General features: G+C 45.5%; 1 protein-coding gene and 2 long non-coding RNA genes across 10 annotated transcripts in view; 2 read left to right on the forward strand and 1 right to left on the reverse strand.

Moving 5' to 3' along the window:
• LOC134481714 (uncharacterized) overlaps window positions 1-5,379 on the forward strand; it is a 7,237-nt gene extending 1,858 nt beyond the window's left edge. Inside the window, exons 2-3 of the long non-coding RNA XR_015637301.1 lie at window positions 1,783-2,842; window positions 3,555-5,379. This is a non-coding gene — a long non-coding RNA (uncharacterized LOC134481714). The remainder of the gene's footprint in view (window positions 1-1,782; window positions 2,843-3,554) is intronic.
• The window catches only part of Rasgef1b (RasGEF domain family, member 1B), a 528,207-nt gene that overhangs the window by 360,252 nt on the left and 141,085 nt on the right, over window positions 1-26,870 (forward strand). For both annotated transcript variants that reach the window (XM_087582081.1, XM_087582082.1), the window contains exon 3: window positions 13,543-13,623. In XM_087582081.1, the coding sequence (XP_087438207.1) occupies window positions 13,543-13,623 (81 nt within the window). The remainder of the gene's footprint in view (window positions 1-13,542; window positions 13,624-26,870) is intronic.
• On the reverse strand, window positions 12,433-18,374 carry LOC120096570 (uncharacterized). Of its 7 annotated transcripts, none has more exons than XR_015637299.1 (4): window positions 18,299-18,362; window positions 17,834-17,978; window positions 15,357-15,538; window positions 12,433-14,594 (listed from the first exon to the last, which is right to left on the reverse strand). It is a non-coding gene; the product is annotated as an uncharacterized LOC120096570 (long non-coding RNA). The 7 variants fall into 7 exon arrangements; XR_015637296.1 differs by having other exon boundaries at window positions 15,224-15,538; window positions 17,911-17,978; window positions 18,325-18,357; XR_015637300.1 differs by having other exon boundaries at window positions 12,438-14,594; window positions 18,325-18,349.

The following is a 26,870-nucleotide window of genomic DNA, read 5'->3' on the forward strand; positions in this document are numbered from 1 at the left end:
CTGTGATGGAGGCAGACCTATTTCCCCACAGATGTCAGAACCCGTCATTTCTACTTTCTTGGGTGATAGACAAAGTTGGGGCCAGTTCTCAGGGCCCCAGGCTTACTGAAAGTATGTCAGACAGGACTAAGACAGAACTCGAGGGAAGCCTCAAGCTTAGAGAGGACAGTGTGCTCTGGTGATGTGACCCTTACTCACCGAAGGCTCTTAGGATCCTGGCAGCACCAGAGATGGTGGTGCTTTCCCTCCTCTAGGACTTTTCGTTTTCTGTTTTGTTTGCTCCTTTTCCTTCTTCCTTTCTTTCTTCCTTCCTTCCTTTCTTTCTTTCTTTCTTGTTTGTTTGTTTTTTCAGTTGGTTGGTTGGTTGTTTTTTTTTTTGTTTTTTTTTTGTTTTTTTTTTTGTTTGTTTTGTTTTGTTTTGTTTTTGAGACAGGGTTTCTCTGTAATCCTGGCTGTCCTTGAACTCACTTTGTAGACCAAGCTGGCCTTGAACTCAGAGATCGGCCTACCTCTGCCTCCCAAGTGCTGGGATTAACGGTGCACACTACCTTCACCTGTCACACTTTTCATTTTCTGAACTCCAACCTCTTTCCCACCTTACCTGTTTGCTCTTACTATGTTTTACTTATCTAAGAGCCATTGAGTCTATAACCCATGAGCGCAGAGATCTTTTTCTGTTTTGGTTTTGTTCAGTGTTAAATTTGCAACATCAAAAAGGTACCTTGCTCCATGGCTACTTACCAAATGTCGGTCAGTGTAGTACCCTGTCAACTTGACACAAGCTAGAGTCTCTGGAGAGGAAGGAGCCACAACGGAGAAAAATGTCTCCGTAAGATTCAGTTGTTGGCAAGCCTGTTGGGCATTGTCTTAATCAGAGATTGATAGCAGAGAGCTTAACCCATGGTGGGTGGTGCCATCCCCTGACCTGGTAGGCTGAGCAAACCTTGAAGAACAAGCCAGTAAGCAGCGCCCTCCATGGCCTCTGCATCAGCTCCTGCCTGGGTTCCTGTCCTGACTTCCTTCAGTGACGGACAGTGATGTGGAAGTGTAAGCAAGATAAACCCTTTCCTCACCAGCTTCCTTTTGATCATGGTGTATCATGCCAGCAATGGTGACCCTAACTAAAGCCCTAAGTAAACCAATTCTGTCCTTTGTATAAGTTACTCGCACAGGAAAGGAGAGAGGTCCCATTCCTGAATCCTACCCTGAGCCTTCTCTGAACTCAGTCTTGAGCATCAGTTTGCTTCTGGATTCCAGGTCTGTCCTCTTTTATCTTGAGTAAATATATTGTATCTTCAACATGTTTGCCAGTATGTTAGTCAGGGGAGGCTGCACTGTGCCCCAATAGCCTGTGATCCCCTAAAACCTAAATGGCTCAACTTGGCAGGGAACACAGCCATTTAGAAACCTAGGCTAGCAACGTTGCCACCCTCTGACATCATCGGCTCAGCATGGTGTGTCGAAGTTGGATGCTGTAAGAGAAAAATGCAGTGGTAACCATAGGAATCAGCCTCTTTACCAAGGTCGTTAAGCCATCAAGGGAGGCTGAGAGAAAGGACAAGCCAGTGTAGAGCTGGCCTGTCTGCCTCACTCCCAGCCAGTGACCAGCACTGTTGAGCCTGTATCAGTACACGCGGCAGAGAGCTCCTGGCCAGTGTGACAATGACACTTTAGGCAGGTTGGATTTAGCAAAGCTTGAAATAGAGTTAGAACTGGATAAGATGACTACTAGACTCTCACTGTGCATATGAGCAACACTTAAAGTGTTGTTTTGTCTTTTAGTAAATTACAGGGAAGAAACGGCAGTAGACTGGAAGTGGTCGCTGCCCCACTCCAGTGATTCATTCAGGACTCTGGCCTGCTGTGAAGTCTGTATCCTGGCCACTACCATGTCTGTCCCCCCTCTTTAAACGTGAAGCTGCTCGCCTTGGCCTGACCCCTCAGGCACCAGTAAACAGGAGAAAAGGCTCACTGCCAGAAGACAATGGGTTGTGTCTTTTCCTCTCAGTATGAAGGGAATTTCATTGTATCGGCTCAGCCACTGACCACAAACAAACTTGGCAGGAGGCTTTGGCCACAGTGTCAGGCCCAGTTTTCATAAATCCCCCTGATCCACCCGGAAGGGTTTGGGTGAACAGCCAAGCAATCGTGCCTCTTCTACTCCTCCCGAATGTGTGAGATCTCCATTTCTGGATGGGCCAGCCGATGTACCGACTCAGGCAGATACATGCCAGTGACAGGAGGCATAGCATGTGAAGCACCGTCAGCACACTACCTTCCGCTGTTAAAATATATGCTCTCTGTAAAATAACTTCATAAAGTATGAAAAATGCATACAGCCTGCAACTCGGCAAGCCCTGACAAATGCATTCATCATCACCTACTCCGTGTGAGGCAGAGCGGGGGACGCTAGGGACCAGAAGGCAGGGTTTCTGTCCCCACAGAGAAGTGCTCGGAGATAATCACTGCTGAACAGTTAAATGTTAAACCGAAATCTTCCCAGTCACTTTATTTGCACACCCCTCACTTCCACCCACATATTGAACTTGGAGGACGGGAAGCAAACGAGCACAGCTTGCAGCTGCTCTGGGCGTAGCTTGTTTCCAAATCACAGTCCTTCTCAGCGCATGCGTCAGAACTTCCAGGTCAGGACACGTGCACTGGACACACAGTCAGTATGCAGACCGTGCAGAATACAAACAGCAAATACTCAGCGGTGTGTACGGTGGTGATTTCCCTCAAACCGTCGCAAATTCGATCCCATTTGGAGTGTGGGCAGCACATCCCGGAAGTACCCCAGGAAGAGGAGTCCTACAGGTTTACGTACCAAACTGAATTCTCGGTGAGAAAACTGGCCTTAACCAGTTTCTAAATTTCAGCCAAAACAAACAGGTTTCCTAGGCCAAAGCTCAAAGCTGTCAGTCAAAGAGCAGAGGGCGTTTCCTGCCGAAAGGTCGGTAAAACGTCTCTTCCTTCCTGTGAGTTCTGTTAGCACGCTTCCTGCTGCACCTGCAGTGATGGGTGGTGGGCTCCAAAATTCCTGTTTTCAGAGCAGGTCAAGTAGAGTCCAGGGAGAGAGCAGAAATAATGACTGGCCAAGGTGGCTTGCTTACCCCTTGCCTATCTCTTCTTCCTCCTGTTTATTTATAGCAGCCATATGGAAGAATGCACTCCGAAATCAGAAAGAGATGATATATGATGTGCTAAGAGAAACATAGCCTCTTGGCTGCATTTTAACTCTCTCTTGAGAGTTTAGGTCAAGAAAAGCCATTGAAATCACTCGGTGAGGAGCAAGTCCTTAGGCTCAGAGGAACCTCTTAGCTCCCTTTCACTGAAGAAAGCACCTAAATGCCAGGTTTTTAAATCAACAACGGTGGCCCATTCTTTGAGTTTCACAGGTGAGTTGGAAAAAACAAAAAAAAAACAACAAAAAAAAAAAACAATTTTCCCCCCAAAGCTCAATTACTGTTTCCCACCAAGAGAACAGTTCTCTTCGTCTTTAACAGACATTTCCATGATTCAGAAGTCATCTTCAAGATGTCATTATTTTGCAGGGACGTTGAAGGAAAGTTTACTGTCCACCCTGGATGCAGCAGATTGGAGACCTCGGAATAGTCTCTGTGGGGTCCTGCATTTTCCTGGTGCTGTACAAACTGTCTTTGTGCCTCCTCCTGAGGAAGGCGCCCTTCCCAGCATGGGATGAGAACACGCTCACTTGCCCGCAGCCGAGGCAAACTGCGAAATGCTTGGAGATGCTCAGTCTCTCCTGCTGCCGTTTGTCAAGAACTCAGCCGTCCACATTCTGAGGGCTGCAGTGAACTCCCAGGCACAGCAACTGGTCTGCGTGTGGCCAATACATCTTCCCATCAGCCCTAGCTGCACACAGGACAACCACCCAAGAGGGGGGCCAGCTTTGCTCTGATTCAGAGGGCACAGCTATCCTGGCACCTCAAGGCCGATTAATTACATGATTTGCATCTGGCAAATTTATGCTAAATTGTAAGCAGCAGGCAGCAACTGATGCTGTAAGCATAAGCATTTTTAGAGAGGGGCTGGCTCGTGAAACAGTGTAATTAAATAAGCTAGAGAGGGAAAATATTTTCCCTCTTCTCATTGCTCTGGTCCCCATTTCCTACCAAGATAAGAAAAAGCCTTTTCTCCGAGATTGACCCTAAGCACTGAGCGTAAGTGGATTCCAGGGCTGCTTCTCGATGTGAGGTGACACGCAAAGATGACCTCTGGGTATCAAATCCAGTTTCTCACATCTCCTCTTCTTGTGTGATCCACTTTGGAACCATAGAAACTTAAGAACTGAGGGAAAGGCCATCCAAGGAAGGGATCCTCTGCATCTGAATAAAGTGACCCTGAAGCATTTACCACGGGTCAGAGAGCAGGACCGCTTCATGCCAGTCAAGCACTGAAAAATAACTCACGACGTAAAGCAAGGCGGGAGCGGCTTTCGAACTCACTAACGAGGCATCATCTGAACACAGCAATCTGAGATCCCGTAGCATCCTTACCTGTTAAATCAAGGCAGTATTGGATAAGGACACCCCGGTTCTGTATCTCAAAAAGAAATAACCCAAAAGTTAATAGCAGATCGAATTGTCTGTACTGTGTACGTACAATGAAAACCTTGCATCTTTCAGGAAGGGGCTGAGTGTTGATCACTAAGAGACGTTTGTCCTCGTGTCCTGGTGGCAATCTGACTTGGTAATGACTCAGGGACACAAACTATTTTATGGGGATGACTGGACTGCCGATGCCACCTAAGGCTTTACAACTGTCAGTTATCAAGCTCAGAAAGTGTCAGTGTCTACTAAACCATTTCTCTCCTACGTCAAAATAGAATTAATTCCAATGAGATAACACAATCTGACCCTAAGAACCTAAAAACCTTTACTGAAGAGGAGATAAATTCCAGACCGTTGAGGGCTTTCTCTGGTACAAAAGGCCGGGCTTCTCTGGTTCATCAAAGCAGCAGACAACAAAGTCTAAGATGTCATTAACCTTCGTCAAGGACAAGACTGATGGTGCCCGGCTCTGACCTCCCAGGAAGCATGGCTACTGTGTCCACAAAAGTCGGATGCATGAGATCAAAGGCATTCTGTCCTGGTAGCTAAAGAGATCGCAAACCACTCCCTCTTTCAAAGCTCCTGGTCTGAGTCAATCAAAGTATATGTGTGTGTGTGGGGGGGGGGGGATAAAGTGCACTTATCTACAGTGTAAGGAATTTTGAAATATTGATGGGTCCCTACTTGGGGAATTTCTACTAGAGCCATCTCGTTATTAATGATGACATCTCTAAAATGTATCCAAATTTAGTTTCTGTTAATCTTTCATTAATTACTCCTAGTAAAAGATATTAGCTTTGCTCCAAATGTCTTTTGCTATTAGTGTGACGGCAAGGTGCTGTCTCCAGGAGTCGCCAAGCACTGGAAGAGGAAAAGGTGTGTTCAAGCAGCAGGAAGTAATCCTGACCCTCTCACAGGATTGGTCACCCATGCCTAAGCACTGTGCCCTTATTTGCATGTCATCAGCCGACTGAGCTCACCTAATCCTGGACGCAAAAGAACTTTTTAGGGAGCCTAGGGGAGGCCTGTGTTGTGTGGAACTGATGTTAGTGCTTAAAGTCCTTAGAAATCACAAAGTAATTCGAGCAGGCTTTTTGTCTAACCCTGAGGAGGGCAATTAAGGCAACCTTCGAGAGCTGTCTGTCTTTCCCTACTTCCTGCATCCAAGAGTCCACGTAAACATGATGTGCGTAACAGCCAAAATGGCCTCCTCTAGAAACAGACAGATCCCCCTGAAAATGGGAGCCCATTTTTGAAAGAAGTTGTATCAGAATAGAAAAACTCATAGCTGTTTTCAGTTTTCCTTATTCTGGCGTTGTATACATACAAATACATTTGCAAAAACAAGCGCCTCGGATGACCGGAACTCTCACAGAGACCTCTGAGGAGGGATGCTCTGTGGAATGAGACCATAGGAGGATATGAATAGCCTCAGGTGGAGGCTACAGTCACATTACACATTGAGTGGGAAATGGATCCACTTAGGGAAGTGAGGGGTGGGAGGTTGAGCAGGGCTTGGCTTCGCTTCTGGATGAGAGAAGGGCTCAAAGGTTCTGCGGAGGGACGGTAAAGAGTCGAGTGCAGTATGGTGTGATAGGAAGAACCTGCCGAGGAGGGGCTGTGGGTCAGGATGAGGCTTGATTCTGCATTGGAGCGAGTAGGAAACGTCTGAAGTGTTGGGTTTGAGCAGGAAGAAAATAGAACGCCACGGTGGGAGGATCGCAACTCGCTTTATTTTTAAAAAGATTGGGCAGGCTGTGGAGAGCAGATCTGCACCGAGCAGCGGCACGGAATCTTCTACAAAACACAGAATAGAATTAGAAGAGCGCGGGAGGGCTAGAAGCGCAGGTCCCCGCTCCTGTGCTGCTTTCGTGATTCTACTAACCCCTCTGGGCTAAAGTTTCTTCCCCCCAAATTCTTACAGAGCCTGGCCTGCGGCATTGAAAGCACCAATGACCTTGCTCTATGGGCGGGCGCCATCGCCACCTCCACTTCAAGCTTGGGGAAGTTTAAAGCCTGGAAAAGTATAGCAACTTGCATTAAATTCCGTCGTGCAGGCGATGGTGGAGGGAAGGGGCGGGATGTGGGGGTGTCGGGGGTAGATGAGAAGGGAAGGAGGAGGAACCAGGACAAAATAAGCCATAAATAAGCATAATGTGTACTGGGGAGACAGCAGGAAATTTTAGCTGTGGCTGAAGGTTGAGTGAAGAGACTGGGTTCCATCCGTTCAAACGCACAGTGTTCGTGTGTATAAAATGATGCATTTAAAGCAGTGGTGGGTGTGGCCTCTGTGCTGTTTACCGCTGTTGTTGGTCCCTCCCCAAACAAAGCACCTGGCTACACTCTTCCCATGTGTTTGCCTTCTCTTAGGGTCCTGCCCAGGGTCTGTCCTGACCACCTAGAAACCTGCCAATGGTCGTGTTCCTACTCCAACTGCCCTCACCCCATGTGCAGTCTGATGACTCTCATGGTCTGACTAACCACGTGTTACAGGCTGGGCTGATTCCTTCTGAGGGCAGCTGGTACCTGCTTGCCTCTTGCCCGATGTTTTACAGTCTCCCCTCTATTCATACACGCATCAAAGTCTCTTCTTTTCATAAAGATAATAGTCAACTTGGATTAGGAGTCACCCTAATGACCTCATTTAACTTAATTAACTCTTTAAAGTCCCAGCTTCCAAACATAGAAACGAGGCAACCTTAGGGCTTCAGTATAGGACCTTGGAGGTGACTGAAACTCAACTACATGCCTTCTTCCCATTCATAACCTTCCCCAATTCTCTGCATGTCTGCAGAGAGAATTGCCACCTAACGATACAGGTGACATGTCTGCAGAGAATTGCCACCTAACGATACAGGTGACAGCATTCCCACGTTCTCCTCTTCCCTCCCTTGGAAGCACCATTGGGAGCAATCAAGACCTGGACTTGCTAGCGTCACTCACCTGCCATCGTGTTGAGGCTGAAGCTGAACTCTGGTGGGTGACCCATGGGAAGGGAATTGTTTCTTCCCCTGTGCTGTGCTCTCAAGCTTGAATAGACAGTTTCCTCTTTTCATTTCTCCCTTTGCTTTGCTGAAGTCCTAGAGAATCCGAGTTCATACTGTACAAATAAACAGCCCGTGATTTAACTAACACATGCTTCATTTTGACGTCCTGAAGAGCTGTGTGATTTGTATGCCTCTCTTTTGGGATACGTCAAGGTTTGTTTATTGTTTTAGGCACATTGCCTTATTGGACCTCCTGAAAAAAATGTATACAATGAAACCCCAAAGAGGTTTCCTATCAAGCAAGCGTCAAAGGCAGTTTTCAAAGACAGCCTCTCAGGGCAGAGGGCAGCGTGCTTTTCTGTGGGTGTCGTACGTTTCTCACTTGGGAGCTCTCTAGAGGCAGACATACTTACTCTAGAAGAATTGGCTGTTGTAGACTTGTACGCATACTGGCTAACTCACGTTTTATTACTTTTACAAAATACTTGAAATATTTGTTTATTATATAGGCTTTGTTAAATATTTGCTTATTATAAGTTCTCATAGAGATATATTTAAGATTGTGAGGAATGAGCATTGAATATTTTAACATTTTGAAGTAAACAAACCTACATAAAATATTGGTGAGTGTCTGAGTAGCTCCTTTGTGCCTTCCGTAACTTTTATCATCTTTATAAACTTTGCTCAAACCTTTTAATAAACGGCTATATTATACAGCTTATAAATAGATATGTAAAATTTCTCACTAAACTTAGCACAGAAGTAAGTCACAGTACCTAGAAAATCATTGATGATTGACAACAGAGGGGGAAAATCTATGTATTATATTATAATGGAAACTCATATGTGGCTGCTATTAAACCCTGAAAGGTGCCAAGGGAGAGTCACAATAAAGCATCTTTGATTAGCATGGGACTGTAGGAGCTTTATTTGAGTGTTGGTTTATTCGTGAGCCTGAGTTTCCGTTTAAATCTTCCAAATGAGGCTGTGTGTGATGTATGTATGATCTACATTTGGGTAAATTGAGGCTTAGTGAGGGTCAGTCACTCACTCATTGTTTGACTTGCTAATACTCTAGAGTTTGTTTTATATTTGGGGAAACTGAGGCTTAGTGAGGGTCAGTCACTCACTCATTGTTTGACTTGCTAATACGCTGGAGCTGGAGTTTGGCCTCAAGTCTCCATGATCATCATTTCCACTGTGGTACACGCTTAGGCAATTACAGGCCAGAGACGCAGTCAGCAGTTACTCACTGAGACCAGGGACATGCTGGGTACAGCAAGCATTTGAATCCAAGGAAGCTGTAAAAGAGGACATTGGTCATCTGACACTGAGTTACTTAACCTCTGTGGCCCGTAGTGTCTTCATCTGTAAACGTGAGAATAATTATGGCATTGTATGTGTGTGTATGTGTGTGTGTGTGTGTGTGGTGTATGTGTGAATGGTGTGTGGTGTGTGTGTATGTGTGTTCGTGTGTGTAGTTTTGCTGTTTGAAAAAAGCAGATAATGTATGTGTTATAGTAGATACACACACATACACACACACACACACACACACACACACACACACACACGCCGCTCATACATCAGAGACTGTTAGCTCTGTAAATCAATCAAACCCTTTTGAAAAGTTAAATGCTAGTAATAAATAGCGAGAACTATAAACATGTTTATGTCTTTGGCCCAAGAGTTCTACTTTTGGAAATAAAGCTTAAAGAAGTTATTCAAAACATGAATAGAAATGAGTAGTTTTAATTACAGGAGGGAAATGATTAAAAAAATATATACCTGAAAATATGAAAGCACGGGCTACCCTAACTTTTTTTTTTATCTTTTGATTGATTCTTGGTGAATTTCCCATCATGCACTCCAATCCTACTCATCTCTCCATCCCTCCATACCCTCCCTCCACCCTTGCAACCTCCCCTCCCACCAAACCAAACAAAAGAAAACAAAACAGTCTCTCCATGGAGGCCAGGGTGTGTCACACAGCGTACCCTTTTGCCCAGCAGTGTTAACTTGCAAATGTTCACTTCAGTGAGTCATTGGTCTGGGTCAGAGGCCTCTGCTGCTCTATCAATACTGGGTTCTCCCAGGACTCCTCTTGGATGTCTTGTTGCTGCTCTGTGTCCTGGAGATCTTACAGCTTTGGTTCTGGAGGACCGGCAGTTCGTAGGGTTCATAGTTACTAACAATGCTAACAATCCAGATTCAGTCAAAACGTTGGAAATGTGCAACACAAGATGGGAAACAGGTACAAGGATCTGCTACATTGTAATGTGCTCTCTTACACACACCTGCATTTGGATCAAGGCTGGTGGGCATCTCACACATGGGAGGAAGCCCTGTGACCCAGGCCCCTTTCAGCAGCACTGATTTTAATGTTCTATGTGATGGCAGCTTTGGGGTATGTTCAGGCATTGAGGAAATCCACAAAGCATGGTAGAAGGACAAGGGCACTTCCAAATTCAATGGAAAACACCGGGGAAATGGACAGAAAAAAAACATATAAACTGGACAGGTTTGACAGGATCCTGCCTGGGAAACCTAAAAGCTGGGATTTTCTCCACGTTGACCCCAACCCCCAACCCCCGCCGTGTGCTCAGAAGCCTGTGATAATAATAACCAAAGCGGGAGGAGGCGATGTAGCAGGAGCGAGGGCAGTTCACTCAAGTTCAGCCAGACTGTCCTCCTGTGGAGCAAACGGGAGGGAGTCTAGTCAAGCCCCAGTGAGTCAACACATAGCGTCCCTCCAACCCCACCCTCCTCCTTTCCCAAGGACACCTCCCTGTGTCTGTGTGCTTGACCTTTCCAAGGAAGTAACTGCAGCTGCCACAGCAGCGAGGGGTCCATTGAGCAGCAGCAGCCTGGACAGTGGCAGTTATCTGTCACGTCTGGATTCAGGTGCTGGCTACCTGCTCTTTCCCCAGGGCCTTTGAAATGTCACAGCTCCCTCCTAGGTACCCGGGAGCTGTGTGCTCTGTGGCTCTGGAGCGGTGTGAGGGGCAAGTAGGATGCTCTCCTGGCAGTTTCTTAAGAAGCACCAACACTCTACCTACTCAAGGGACCACCACCGTGCTTGCCCCCGACTAAAAAAACAAAGGTCCCAGGGTGAAGTTAGAAGAATGGTAATCCTTTATAGAATCTGCCTCTGTGGTAAAATACACCGTAAGGTTCCCGATTCTGTGGTAAAATAGGCCGGCTGGCAGTAAGGTTCCCCGGCTAGCCTGGAGCTACAGAGAAGAGGGTGGGGGAGCTGATGGGCTTAAAGAGCCATGTCTTAGACAGAGTATAAAAAGAAGGTTCTGGGTCTAGAGGGAAGTTTAAGATCCTTTAGCCGCCCGACTCTTAAGCAAATGAGACTGCGCAGATTCCCCTGTTCACTCGGCTGGGAAACCCCACCAGATGATCCCTGTCCTTCAAAACTCAGGTCCATCTCTCCATTCAAAGAGCCACTTCTATTTCTGGCTTCAGGACAAACACTAAAGCTTGCAACCACCGCCCTCCCACCCTCCCCACCCACACCCCCTGAAGCTCTTTCAGCCTTTGCTCTCCTTGAGAAGTCCCCTCAGAAAGTTAGAGCAGGTAGCAGGCACACCACCCCCTCGGGGACTGCTGACTTTTCCAGCTCATTGGGAGTACTCCGAGTTTATCCCGGGAAGATAAGAGGTGATAATTGCTTTCACTTTGCGGAGGTCTGGGGGGGTCAGTCAGTTGGCCTGGGAGGGTGGGGGTGGGGCTGGGGGCACGAACACCTCTCTGTTCCTCTCTTTATTCAGTTCCACACTTACATTCACGGTCCCATTTCAGCAAGTGATGAGTGGGGTTGGGGGCAGCGGGGCAACAACTGTAACACCAGCCATCTAAGCCCTCGGCCACTGAAGAGACAAGGAAACAGAGACAAGCCTGAAATGACAGAAGGGAAGGAGAAAAGGGAAGGCCTTTCAGTCCTTACTTACATGCCCGTCACTAACTCAGGGAGCCCAGAGTCATATTTTTTCCACCAGGCAAACAATTTATAGGTAAGAAATCTGTGTTTCACGAATGCCCGGTCTCAGGTGTAACCCAGTGCAAAAGTCTCATGGGAACGTTTGGCCTGCAGAGCACCGGGCTGCTCAAGCCCCTAAGAAAGCTAGTTCCTGCGTTGCTATAGCAACTGGAGGAGCCTCTGCTGGAAGGGCAGAGTTCTTCGGATGCATCTACTGCTTCCAATAGATTGACGGTCTTCCAAGCCCAGTCATGTTTCCCAATCATCAACGCTGCAAGTGCTAGTTTCATTAAAAACAGTAATGACAACAACGGCAGTTTCTGTCTGAAGTTGATGCACGTGGACCTTTTCCCTAGTGCTATGGAATGTCTTTTGATCTCTGGAAGGCTGAAGGTCCCTTAGGATCCTATAGAACTTAAATTCACGCATCCACCGGAAAATACAGTCGGGACTTGCGCCAGTGGGGTTTGACGGTAATTACACTTTGATGGCTGGAACATGACCTGTGAAATGAGTTGCTGGTCTCTGTTAACTCCTAACGGACATCAAGCCACGGTCCCTCGGAATCCCCAGCCCCTAAAGTTGGAGTTTGGCTGATTTCTCCTGAGGCGGAATTGTAGAGCCTCCCTCTAAGCAAATTATGCCTTGCTTTCCTAGGCTACAGAAATCTATACAATTAGTCTCAAAACACTCTGTGAGATGTGTGTAAATAACACACACGTACTTACAGGCAGGGCCACCCTGGCAGAGAGCATGCTCTCTGCCCTAGTAGGGTGAAGGGAAGGTAATTACTAGCAGCAGGAGGAGAGATTCCAAACCACTGGGGAAAAAAAAAATCATCCTTTATCTCAGAAACACAGCCAATTAAGGAACAGCGGGGGATGGAGATGTGTCAATATTTGCTGATTTATTATTAACATTCATTTTTATTTTTATGGTGTGTGCCGATACGTTTGGGTCTCTCTTTTTTATTTGTCATTAACAAGTCTCTTGATGTCCTTTCTAACAATGCCAAGAGAGGCTAATAAATTCCTGTAGTGAGAAACTGGAGTTGGGGTTGGAGACAGATCTAAGGGGAGATTGTGGAAATTCATAAAGACATGAAAGGTTTCAGTTGACTAAAAGAAAGTTTCCCTAGGAGGAGAAAGCACACCTACACTGTGGAAGGCCAGGGCTAGATGCTGAAAGACACGAGAAAACCTCAGCTCCAGTCTCGTCCTAGACAGCCCACATTCCCAATGGAATGCTCTCTTACAATATGGCAGAGTAGGACCTGTGGAGGGAGAACTCACTCTGCTCTCCCCTGTGGCAGCCAGCGCTTCCTTGGGAATTTGAACAGGATGGGTGGGATCTCTTCACTATCTTCCTAGGCAGATATGTGGAGAAAAGGTAGTAAGAACCATGAGTGACCATATAATAATAGTGATAGTAAAGCTATTGGGGGCTTATGGCAATCACATCAAACAATGTGGCTTGAGCTTTAGGATAATTGTTAAAAACAGTTGGCACTCGGGCTCAAAACGTCAAGCGGGGGTGGGATGGGGTCTTCAGTGAATTCTGACCAACGAGTCAAGAGTTTCAGAAATTCTGCCACACTGGAATAAAAACACATAAGTAAGTCAGAGATTTCCCCGTGCCGTTTTTCCACGAGATGAGTCTGGAGTCTTATGCTCTGACCTTCGTCCTAGAAATGTCCCTTAACAGATAAAGCAGAAATGTTCTGAATTTCTGTCAGCCTGTATCTCCGAATTCTTCCCCCACATAGTAAGTGGTTTTATAACTTGTGCCAGTGCAAAGGTTAAATGGATTTGCACCGACAACAGCCTGAAGGAGCCCTGTGAAAAAAAAACGCTGGCTCAGGTATTTCAATGACACCCATTACGTTTAGTGCTTGAGGCGAGTTTTTGAATGGCAGGGAGAGGGTTCCACTCTGTGGGGAAGAATCCAAGCCTGAAATCTCTTCTCTGTCTCCTCTGTCTTCTGTCCTCTGCAGGAGCAGCAATGGAAACCGGTGTACTACAGTTTGGCCACCATGTGCCTTTCGAATCCTCTCATTGAGAAGCCAGGAGGCAAAGTAAGACTGTTTCCATGTCTTGTCAGTGGTGTGTCTTGAGCAAAAACGGCCTTCATTTCTCTTTGTCTTGTGGTATCAGTATTGGGGGAATTTATCAAGTCCGTCTCATAAGAATACTTGTTAAAAATTCTGAACTTGAACGCCTTGGTTGGCACCAGTGAAACTTGCCCTTGGCAAAATGTTGAGCGTGACAAACACTGTCGGGAGTATCCCTGGCCTTGGCATCTGCCTGCCCTACCATCCCAGCGAAGCCTCCCCACCTCCTTCAGTCTCCCGAGCTTCCCCATCCATTAGGACCTGTTAGAAGGACAATGGTACTCTTACAGTCACCACACCTCAGTGTGGTGTTCAGACACAGTCCTTTGTTTTAAAATACTTGTTATTTAAGCCACTTTGTAGCCTAAAGATGTTGCCTCTAAATGATGTCTATGTCATGTCTGCTGCTGTTCTGGACTTGAAATCGGATCCATCCAGGGGCAGGGGCAACAGGAAGAGTAGAGGCCTCCTAGAGTTGTACGGACTGGGTTCAAATCGAAGCCCTGGCCTCCACTAGGTCTAGATTTTGAGCAAGTTCTTTGTTAAAAGGGACATTGTATAGCAGGCCTGCTTGGTGGGGTCCTCAAAGTGGCGGAATACTCTTAATACAAACCCACAAAGCAAGTATTTCTTTAAACCTGCCTTGTTCTCTGTCTTTCCAAGCATTGTGTGGGTTATAAAAGTGAGTAGACTGATTGAAACGAAAGGCTAAAGAGTATGTTTGGGCAAACCAAGTCTCCAAATGGCTTAACTGGAGAAACTGGAAGACGGGAAATCCACTTCAAAAAAGGTAGAGAGAACTTTCCGACGTTTTCTAGGCACCACTTCACAGGACGAGCGTGGTGCCACTACTTCTTCACGGCCTTTCTACCTTCAGCTGTTGAGAGACATCCACAGGCTACATGCAACCCAAAGCCCAGGATGAAGTGTAGTCTCTAGGAAAGAACAAAAGCAAAACATATAAAAACTCTTCACATAGGTCTCTCATAGACGCATATGGGCAGAACCAGTTTTCACAATTTCTCTAACAGAACTGGTCTGTCTCCCCGCCTAACTCTGGGTAACTTTGCCCTAGCTGTCTCTGCATCCTACCCAGGGAGTTGTCTGCTGCGTGAAATCCCGGATGAGGAAGCCCGCCCTGTTTTGTCAGCAGTCCTGACATTGAGCAGGCGTGGCAGGGAACAGGCCAAGCTTCCTGAGACTGTGTTTGCTCAGTGTTCAGTGAGGGTCTGTACTTCCCCTCTGCTGACTTCAGTTCAGTGAAAGGACTTTCATTTGTCCCAGTGATAAAGCCAGCCAACAAAGCAAATGCTTCTCAGAGGTCACAAACTGAGTTAACAACCGTTCCAGCATCCGCTGCTTTGCCCCCCCCCCAGTCCGCAGACTCTGACTAAACCACCACTCTGCCCATAGAGTGGGAATTTAGCCATCTTCATAGATGAGATCAGAAGTTCATGTACCTCAAAGAGGTCTCACTTGACCAACTGGAAGGGAATCGAGCCCAGCACGGCCACGCTGGGTTCAGTGACATGATATCTCTGTGTGGACCTCTGGCTTCCCTCACCTGCTATGCAGCTAGCAGGTAGATTTCCGTGTTTTCTCCAAAACTGTCGGGTTGAGATGGATCCCACTGGACATTTTTGTTCTCTTTTCTCATAGTCCTGGCATCTGGGCTTAATACAGTGGTTGAAACCTACCCTAGTGAATTCAGTTGTCAATCATTCTGATATCCTAGTGCCTGGTGGGGGTGGGTGGGTGGAGGGATATGTGACCCTGAAAGTAGGTTTCAGCCTTCATTTGCAGGAGCCAAGGGAAGACATTGAATGTGGGCTGTTGGCACTGATGGCTAATCTGCTCGGAATCTGACCGGCTCTCCTCACTACAAAACAAAAACAAAAAACAAAACTGTGGTAGAAGACTGTACATAGACCTGGATGGAAACTCAACCACCCAAAGGAAGCTATCCCGTTAAATTCAGGACGAGCATTTCCTTCATGGAGAAAGGGGGGTTTTAAAAAATGCAGCTAGACAGTGAATTCCAGTATGAGTTCGTAACAGGAAAAAAAGAATATTTGGGAGCCAACTCTAATAAACCAGCCAAAGGATAATCCTTAAAGGCTGTGATTGGAATTAAGCAAGGACAATGGATCCTAAGTAAAAATGAGAAGCCAGGAAAAGTCACTGTAGGCCTGAACCCGGGATTATCCGCCCACACGTAAAGAAGAGTTGAGTGTTATTTTTCACAGACTTGGAGTCAGTGCCTTTTGGGTGGAGCATGCAAATGTATGCAAATGAGAATGCAAATGTTAAGAGTGTGTGTCTTGGGATTTCCTGGGACTGGCTCTGCAGTCTTGGTTTCCTTTCCTTTGCAGCTGCTTAAGATCATGTTGTGAAAGTTGGAGCTAAACTTAGTGCACCAGATCCCACAGCGTTAAAGCTAGAGGACTCTTCTGTGTGACACGCAGGAGATGCTCTCTCAAGGTTAAAACCGGGTAAAATACTGACAAATATTTGGTAGTAGGGATGGCATCCCTTAGAACGGGGTCTAAGAGTAGTTGTGACCCCCTTGGGGGTTACATATCCCTTAGCTTGCATATTAGATATGACATTGTGATTCATAACAGTAGCAAAATTGGAGTTATGAAGTAGCGACAAAAATCATTTTATGGTGGGGGGTGTGTGTGGGGTGTTGTCACCACAGCAGGAGGAACAGTTTTGAAGGGTCGCAGCATTAGGAAGGTTGAGAAACACTGCCATAGAAGTTTCTCAGATAACAGGAAATACAAGACAGATCGTGGGCTTTAGATAAATTAGTCAAAGATCCAAAGTGGATGTTCAAGGGGAATTAGACCACGATGGCAGGGATATAAGGTTCCAGCGACATAGGCAGTGGGTTAAGGGATAACATGAAACTCCTCTTCCCAGCTGCCCTGGGAAATTCCCACTAGTGCTTCTCAAAGGCACTGTGCAGCTGCCTTGGTCTCCACAGCCCTCACAGCCTTGGGACATGGAAACAGACAGAGATGTTTGGATTAGGGACTGCCCATGACCGGGGCGAGGCCAACCTGCCTTTCTTGAAAGACCTCAGATGATATACATGTCTCGGCTCCAAAGAATCAGAACGCGAAGACACGGTTTGGCTGGCGACGAAAGAACCAGGAAGATAACGCCCTAGGAGGGTAGTGGTGTTATTAAGTGGAAGGGCGGGCGAGAGACTAAACATGCTCTCTGGGCCTTCTGTACTGCAGGGTGAGCGAAGGGGAAGCTGAAGGAGCCAGGTGGAAATGACTGGATAAACAACAGATAAAAGAGGAGGGACGAGGACTGCTGCTCCACAGGATAGTAATGTCAAGGGTGGCTGGCTTCTGTGGGAAGAAAGAATGGGGTGCCCTCTTTGCAGACAAATCTTTAGCATTAACAAAATTAGGGCATCGTTCTAAGGAGCATTTCGCCTTGGAAATGGGAGGGGCCGTCTTCCCTGCCAAGGCCCCTTCCTGCTCAAGATGTCTCACCTGGGTCTGGGTGAGTGTTACCTGTTCTTTAAGTGCCCTTGGACTTCACGTTTATTACTTAGGGTTTATTAGGTGACCCAAATAGAGAGAGATAACACCCCCCCAAAAAAATAGTCTGTGACTTGATACTGCCTTAAAAAACAAACTTATCAAGAGGCAGGGGGACAATCAGGAGGTAGCTCTTAGCAAAGCAAGTCATCCAATCGCTATAGTTACCAATGGTTCTAACTTCTCCATGTAAGGATGACTGGTTTAATGGCATCCCCTCTCTATACATCTAGCTTCCAGCCATTAAAGCAAAATGATTTAAGCCAAATATTTGTCTTCTGAGAATTTCTGTGACAAAAAGGAAATCTTCAAGTCACCGGGTCTGTCTCCCTAAACGATAGACGTTTTAGTTGGACATAGGTCCAAGATAAAGAGTATATTCTTAGCTTCTTTAGCATCAGGACATGGCTGTGCCTAGATTATGGCCAATGGGAAATGAAGGAACATGATTTTTGTGAATCCTGTCCCTTTTGCTGAGGGCCATATGGCTGTGGCAGCCAAAGCCAGGATTGCTACCTTATAGTAAGACAGGACAGCAGAGGAACACACTGAAGACTTAGGGTCTCTAACTCTGGAGTCTGTGGCTGCTTATGCATGCTTAAGGCAGACGTTACCTTCCAACTTGTTTGTATCCCTACAGTTTTGGCCGCTGCTGTTGCTATGGTGGTGTAGTATTCAAGCCAATAGTTACCCAGAGCAGAGGGCAGAGTGCACTGTGGAGGCATTCGGAGTCCAGTGCAGGTCAAGCGAGTTCAATACCTATGAGATAAAGAAATGATGACACTGAGTTGTGAGCGACCATCGTCTAAAACCAGCCTGGATGAGGACGAAAGGCAAAGAAGCTAACTTTGACCTCTGAGAGAAGGCTGGTAAGACCTCATCTAAACCTAGGTATCTGGGCTCAAAGAAATTCCTAGAACCGTGGCCAGCAAAATTTGAAAATACTCAAGAGCCGTAGTAGGTAAATGGGCATCAGGTCACGGTGTTTTCTAAATCCTTATGCTCAGGAGCTAGTGAGATGACACAGTGGATCCAAGCACATGCCACCTGAGCACCTGGATTTCATCCCCAGGACCTACATGCTGGAAGGAAAGAGAGAACTGACTTTCGAAAGTCATTCTTCCGACTTTCAACTGTGCGCATGCGCATGTGTATATGTGTGCGCGTGCGCATCTGTATATGTGAGCGCATGCGCATGTGTATATGGGTGCATATGCGCAAAACGAGAAAGTAAATGCAATTTAAAGTCTTAAGTGCTATAGTCACACTAATAGGTTAATGCTGGCGTTAGTCCTTCAGAGAGAAGCTTCTGTTTTGCTGTGGTTAATGCAGAGACTCACCGGAGAGGAGACTGAGTGACAGAGAATGCCGGATTCTAAATGATATTCTATGTCAGTCCCTCCAAGGTCAGGAGTCATCTGGAAGAGGAAACAGGAAAAAGAAAGAGTAAGAACCAGAAGTTAGAGGGGCATGCTGAGCCAGTCCCCTGCATATATGGTAGGGTCATTGCAGGCACAGAGGCACTGCATCTCTGTCTCGCTACACAAGACTGAGCCCGTCATCACGTTATCATACAGAGGTCAGGAAGTAAGGAACACAGGACTCCTAAGGCAGTTAATGGATCCTGGAGAAAGGTTGACTCTTTCTTTTCAGTAGTGTAGCCACTGATAAATTGTCCACGGTCCAGTAAGTAGTCCCTCACTCAGACTTCTGTAAGTAGCTTCAATGAAGTTCAATGGGTCCCTGACCCCCCCAATCAAGTAGGAGGGGTTTGTTTGAGAAAAAGGGGGTTTGCAAAGGAGAGGGTGTTAGTTAATGAGAGAGGATCCTGGAGATGGGGCGGAAATGACCCAACGCTTGGTATGAACACAGGTGACATTTTCAGAGACTCAGAAAGGTAGAATAAATATTTTAAGCAAAAGCAAAAACCGAAGCAAAGAGTGTAATCATCGCAGAGCCACAGCCCGCCTTATCTTTCTATTGGTTCCTATCATCTGGAAGGGCTGCCGGGGCTCTTTAGGAATACACCATTATCTTCAACTCCGCGTTCGTGGTGACTCGCCTGGCTCCTCAGGGCAAACACATTGAACCACAGCACTTGTGTGAGCTCCATCAATCAGGGCATTATGGGAACGAACGGGTCCCTCAGATCTCAGACTGGGATTGTGTAGCTTTGACATTAAGGAACAATTTCCCCTTTTTCCTTAATAATTTAACCTTCTAAGAAGGCTACTACCGTACACTGGAGCCCAGGTCTTTTTTTTTTTTCCCATTGACCTTTGTTCAGAGTCCTTGGCATGGTGATGGCGGTGCCCTTCTACTGGTGGCTCAGGGAGTGAGGCTGTTTGCTGTTCAGCCTCTGTTGTCCCCTTTCATAAAGATATTTTAGGTTTCGTTTTTTATGTTTCAGGCTTACTGAAGACAAGGTATTTGAAAAGAAATACAATCAGTGCTGTCCTGTAAACAATAAATAGTCAAGAGTGGGAATATATAATACTGAAATTTAGATGCCTGGCATCCTGCCACCCCTAAAAGAGAAATGGAACTAAGGCTTGCAACATTAGCTCCACCCTTAGGAGATCATCTGGGTTGGAAGACATAATCTAAGACTCTCAGGCATGGAGCCTGAACTCCTGTCGTTCTTAACAAGCAAGGCAGTTCTGTCAACACCCTCAAGAATTCAAAATTATTTTTAAACCATTTAACAAATATGCAGAAGTCACTGGCAATATAATATGCATCTTCTTTTGAGCCTAAAGGGACCCTGTACCAACTCTAAGAAGTCACAGCAACTAAATGAACTATGGAGAATTGATATCCGCAGGTTATTACGATTCTTGGGATGTCGCTAAAAGTCTTCAGTTCCATAAGTATGTTGAGGTCTACACACAGTAAAAACGAGAGATGAAAACCATAAGAAAGACAAGTGCGTCTCTTCTGCTCTGTCGCCACTCTTTGATCACAGAGGCTACACTATATAACCCAGCATACACAGGCTAAGCATGCACACACTTACACACACATAAGCAGTCCCCAGACCCTTGCTGCTGTGGTAGGCACTAGTATCATGGAGTATAGAGTCAGCTTTGTACCACACCGATACTGTTTACTTTTTCCTTATCTCGGTAGGCCAGTCCATTCCATTCCATTACCAGTGCCCTAACCTGTCTCTCAGAGCCCAGCTGACAAATATTAACTGCCACTAATGCTCAGTGGACAGACCCAAATGTTACCAAGGGAGGAGGACGCTTGGATTTATGTTACCGACCACGTGTGATTCGGCGTGCTCTGAACAGCAAGGCAAGGCCATTCGGCTCGGATGATAGCAGCGACAATTATTGCTATAATGGCTACCACTGTTTGAGGACTCCGCGCCAGACACTAGCGTAAGTTTTTATAGGCAGTATGTCACCTAATTATTTTACAGATGAAGCCTAGAGGATAAACAACTGCTTCAAGGTCCCCAAACTAATAAAATGGCAGTAGAGATGGCATCCAGACCCAAGCATGCTGACTTCAGAGCCTGGGCCTTTCCCGTCTGCCTGGGATGTCGCTTGAATGTTTAGACAGCCTTCTTTCCTGATGAAATACAAGTGAGATTTCCTAAGAGGACACAAGAAAGATAGAGAGGGAGAGAGGAAGAGGAGGAGGAGGAGCAGGAGGAGGAGGAGGAGGAGACGATGACGACAAAGAAGAAGAAGAAGAAGAAGAAGAAGAAGAAGAAGAAGAAGAAGAAGAAGAAGAAGAAGAAGAAGAGGAAGAGGAAGAGGAAGAGGAAGAGGAAGAGGAAGAGGAAGAGGAAGAAGAAGAAAGAGGAGGAGGGAAGGAAGGAAGAAAAAAGAAAGAAGGAAAGAAGGAAAGAAAGAAAGAAAGAAAGAAAGAAAGAAAGAAAGAAAGAAAGAAAGGAAGGAAGGAAGGAAGGAAGGAAGGAGAAAGACCTTCCTATATTTTAGGTCATTCTAGCTACAGTTAACCTACATTAGATTCCCTTTCACCAAATGGCCCTGATTATAAATAGCAGTGCTGCACCAATAGGAAGCCTATGTGGGCAGGCAGCATTAGGTGGATCTTCTAAAAGCAATTGCTTTGCAGAGAACTTTAAATGGAGTTTAAGCTGTGCTAATGTCACCATGTTACTCAGGTCAAAATATTCAGAAGCTGTTCCTCAGAAGCTCTTCCATATACTTAGATGTCCCAGTTTATCTGCCGTGGGAGAAGGAAGCTTGGTACTCACAGAGTCCGTGAGGGTATATATTTGATGTATTAAGAATATTGACATTCTCAAGGAATGGAGTCAGAGCGGTGTTATTAAATATCATTAAAGCCTGCTCTAATGAAGGAATCAAAACAAAGTCACGGGTGGAGCTGAGATCTCCGCTCGCCACCAACGCTTGTTAAGTTTTGCATATAGGTCGTTGGGATGCCTGTTAAAGTAAATGAGTATAAATGAGGAGAACAGAAAACAGATCTTGCATAAAAGTTTATGGTCTGCAGAGTAGGCAGGTAATTAGGGTGCAGTGAACTCCCTGATTGTGTCTGTTTTTAAAGGTCATTTCCTGCATTTCATGAGAGACGGAGAATTACTTTTGGTCCCCATAAAAAGTGGCTTGTGCCCCTATGAACCTTATTTTAAGGTTGGTTGAATGCATGGCTGCCTCTTTCACTGGCTTGTAATGTCCTTTACTAGAGGCTGGGACGGGGCAGGTTTGTACCTTATTTTTTACTCAAGTTCCCAAAGCACCAAACGCAGTGTTATCCACACAGTAGCTGCTTATTAAGAAAAGGGAGTGGTAGAGAAGAGAATCCAGCAGTAGTGACCCCCCCATAGGAAGAACAACAATATCAACAAACCAGACCCCTAGAGCTCCCAGGGACTAAACCACCAACCAAAGAGTACACATGGAGGGACCCATGGCTACAGCCACATATGTAGCAGAGGATGGCATTGTCAGGAATCAATGGGAGGAGAAGCCCTTGGTCCTGTGAAGGCTCGATGCCCCAGTGTAGGGGAATGCCAGGGTGCTGAGGTGGGAGTGGGTGGGTAGGAGTGGGAACATCCTCATAGAAACTGGGAGGATGGGAGAGGGAGGAACCAGGAAAGGGGATAACATTTGAAGTGTAAATACATAAAATATCCAATAAAGAAAGGTAAAAAAAATTCTTTTAAAAAGAAAGAATCCATATATTACCCAATCTAAGATCTGTGTTGTCTGACTCTCTTGGCTTAGCATGCTTTCTATCGCCCTGTAAGAGCCACTCGCCCTGTTTTGTATCCCTGTAAGAGCTGTTCACTGAAAAACTCAACAGCTGCCTACTGAATGAGAGCTCATTTACAAAAGTCAGAAACTTCATTTCTCCATTAAGGACTTAAAAAAAAGCAACAGAGTCTAAGAGCCATCATGCTGAGATTAGAAAGAGAGGAGGGCATTGTTCTCATGAGCACAAACCTTTGTTTTGTTGTACCAGAGTGTCTCACCAGAATTGTAAGAAAGCCCAACCTGACAGAGACAAAGATGGTATAGCCCTGTTCCTCACTAGCTAGACTTCCACAGGACCTGACTCAGTTGGCCTCTTCTTAAAGGCTCTTCCTTCCTTTGCTTTCACAAACTCAAACCGCTCTAGTTCTCATCTAGCCATCTTTGTCTTGAAGAACCTCCACCACATCTTTAATTTTGGATCCCCCCCATGTGGCATCTACCCTGCATCTCTGATTTTGGGTCTCCCCATGGACCATCCTGGTGCTCTGTTTTAAGACCATCAACTCTTGTTCTTTGCACAGATTTCTTTATTCTCCGAACTCGTTTAGTCAACATGTTCAAACTCAACCAGTTAGTTCTCTTTCCCATCTGCTTCTCTGTGGTTAAAGTTCCTCCCTGTACCCAAGAATTCTTCTTCCTGGACATCTACTCTACTAGCCACTAGAGTGAGATGACGCTAAATCCTTAACATCTCACCCTCTTTCTACACTATTTTGGTGCTGATCAGGGCCTGGGCCATACCTCATCAGATACTGTCTGCCAAGTATCAATGCAATCAACTTACTTGACTGAGAAGTGGAGTGCCTTCTCACTGGCTACTGGTCCCTTGCACACAGTGTGCCCTCTCATGCTGTTCCTTTCACTTATTCTTGCTTGGCTCCTTGTTCTTCTCAAAATGCTACTTCTGGTCTACCTCCAATTCTTTTCCTTCGCTATTACAATGGTTCACCCCAGTTGGATTGTACCTTGCATTTCTGTGGTTGCATGTTCTCGCTTGTGGCGTCTTCCGAGCACTGGAGAATCTTTTGTGCATGTGGAAAGTGTAGCAAGCACATACTAGGCACCCAGTGACCCAGGACCCCTCCTGGGACAATGTATTGTGTCTTCACATTCATTCCACTCCATGCCCAGAGCCAGAGCTCATTCAGACTCCAAATTAAATGCTCTCCACGACAGAACCAGACCCTCGACCTTAATTAAAATACTTCTTTTCTATGTAGATGATTAACGCCCATTAATGCCTATTATTACACTGTAAGTTATTGTATAAAAAAAGGGAAAAAAGAAAGAAAGAAAAGGAAGAGGCGAGATGATTATCAGTTACAGGTCATAAAGACAGATGCCTTGACCAATGTGAATTCTTCTCTATTACCTTGTAACAATGAGATAATTGAGGAAGATGGGCATATTATCCAGTTTAGGTGATTATGCCAGGTCTGTTTTATGAAATAGAATGGCAGTGGGAGTTAGAACTACCTGCTGTGCCATTAGAAGGGGAGGGTAATTGTGGGCAGTCCCGGCAGGTGCAGAATGTATAACGAGATGAAAAAAAAAATGGTGACTGACTGCAGCCTAGACTTTTGATTTGGGATCAGTCAAAAAGGAAAGTTCAGCTCCTTGTACCTCAGAAATTCTGGCATTCTGTTCAGGAGCACTTTAAACATGGTATGGGGAGGTGCTGAAGGCATGAAAATCTGCACTCTTCAGTCTTAGTTAGCATCTATATTATAAAGACGAGCTTTACTCCCATCACATTAAATAAAAAAAGGTCTCCAGTCCAGTTTCCAGCATGCATGTCTAACAATGCACAGATCTCTGTAAGTCCAGTTCCAAGAGGGTCCAACACTTGTAACTGTACTCACATGTGTATACCCACACGTGGAAATAGGTGCAATTAAAACTAAAAAAAATCTTTAAATTTCTTTCACACACCTTAATTTATCTCACCATAAAATAATGCTTTGGACAAGGAGAGTTTATACGGCAGCAACAAAATAAAGTTTTATCAAGTGTAATAGAGGAATATTACTTGGCTGATAGCCCTGGGCATTTTGGAAAACACAGAGTTATTCAAATCTTAAGGGATATAGAAAGAATTACTCTGTGTTTTTTAGATAATTGAAATGTCACCTCTCATCCAATGTTAGGTAGTATTCTACAAATATACACCATACTTCCTGTAAATATGCCCGGGGTGGGGGTGGAGGGAGGGAGGGGAGGAGGAAGAGAAGGAGAAGGAGAGGGAGGGGGGACAGGAGGAGGGAGGGAGGTAGAGAGGGAGGGAAAAAGCCTTCTGTCTCATAGGTAGTTCATTCTGTAATGTTCTCTTAATATGAATAGTAACTAGAATCCATGGACCTTTTATCTTTAGAAGTTCTGGATAGTATAAATCATGTTTTCACAAGGTCCTGTTGTTATTTCCATTCTACAGATGAGAAAACTGAGACTGAACAATGTTCGGCAACTGGCTCAATATCATGAAATTGCATGAACAGTGTGTCACCCAAAGGAGAGGACCTGACTTCATGGCCTTAATCTTAAGCAGAACAGATAGTGTATCCTCTCTAAATGCCTTCCCAACCTCTTCCCAGTGCTCACTGAACTCATGGGTCTTTGTCTTAGTGAGAGGACAGGCAGAGTGTCTAATCCTTTGTCACAGCACTGACACCAGCTATCATAACCCTCTTGGCCAGCAGTGTTTCTACGGGATTTATAGGTGTAGAACTTTCTGTCTTTCCAACAACAGACTCTGTTCTTTGACAAATTCTATTTTAGGCTCTTTACAGTCACCACATGATAAAGTTACACTTTATGTAAAATTAGCTTTGATGGAAATGTGGAAAGATAAGGTTTAGTCATAACCTTGTGGTCAAACCACAGCCACTCTGTGCTCTGTTAATAAGTTCTAGCTCTACCGTATTTGCACAACTGGGAGTTTTACTTGAATTTAGAACTTTGCATGTAATATGATCATAGTTTATGTTCAGAGCATGGGTTGTTTCCCTAGGATGCTGAACTCTCTTGCAAGCAAGATTGACCATTAACATTTTGCACATTCCCTTTGTATCAGGGTGTAATGTTCACCCTGCATTAATGCTACCACCTCAAATTTAATTGATTTAATCATTTTGTATCTAATTGTATCAGTGAACTTGGATCACCTCAGTGGTTCCTGTGAACTTGTGTGGCTCACCTTCCGGTCAGAAGAATCTCGATTGAGATGGCTCGAACTCTCATCCTTCAGAGAGCCAAGCAGACATTAGCACATGGCTGAAGATGGGTCTTAGGGCAACGGAATCAAGAAAGATTCCTCAGCTCAGATCCTGCATATCACCCTTTATTCCATGATCATAAGGCCAAGTTGGCAAAGGTCAAAGCTGGAAACATAGACTCCTCTCCTGATGAGAAGATTTTAAAGTCATCTGAAATTTTCTGCATTTCAGAAGACACGAAAAGTGTAGTCAGCCACACTGCAGGATCTCCTCATTTGTATGCCACCGAAATCGTACCTTCAGGATCTCATAGGAATTTTAATTGAGTGAACTCTAAAAATAAAGGCCGCCATGGTTCCCCAGGTGTACGCCTATGGTTCAGTAAGACAAGCCAAAACAGATCCAATGTAAGAAGTAAAGGGAAAAAAAACCACACACATGCCAAATTATAACGCTCCTTTTAGATTAAAGGGCAGAAAGTTTGCAGGCATCGCCAACACAAAACTGCTTCTGGATGAATTAGGTTTGGGCTTGGCAGAAAAACAAAGACCAGAAAGCTAGAGTAGCCATCGGGAGGAAGAGGTACAGATGCCAGGGGTGAGTGGGGGGTCAAAGCAAGCTGGTGACAAAAATCAAGATATACTACCTGATGAATAAGTAAAAGAAAAGCCGGTGTGTGGGATGCGTGTGTGTGTAGTATGAGCTAGGTGCCCTGGGACAGTACAGGAACCCCACTGCTTGGGAATCCTGAGGCAGGAGAAATATGAGTTGTAGACAAACCCAGGATACACCGGGAGACTATTTCAAATCAGGAAGGGGGAGGGGGAGGAGAAGGGGAGGGAGAAGGAGCAAATTAAATGTGGATTTGAGCTTTTAGGCAGTAAGGAACTATACGTGCTCTTGAGTGGTTTTTGTTTGCTCGATTGTTCGAAAGCGTTTAAAGATTTTATTTATTTTTATGTACCTCAGTGTTCTGCCTCCATGCATGTTTGTATGAGGTTGAGAGATTCTCTGGAACTGGAGTTACAGACAGGTGTGAGCTGCTATGTGGTTGTTGGGACTTGAACCTGGCTCCTCTGGAAGAGCAGCCACTGCTCTTAGCCACTAAACCATCTCTCCAGCCCCTCGTTTTATGTTTTAAGTGATTAAAACTGCTGCAAGTCTAGCCTCAGAGTAACCTG

Source organism: Rattus norvegicus, chromosome 14, assembly GCF_021556685.1.
Source record: "Rattus norvegicus strain SHRSP/BbbUtx chromosome 14, alternate assembly SHRSP_T2T, whole genome shotgun sequence".
Lineage (NCBI taxonomy): Eukaryota > Metazoa > Chordata > Mammalia > Rodentia > Muridae > Rattus > Rattus norvegicus.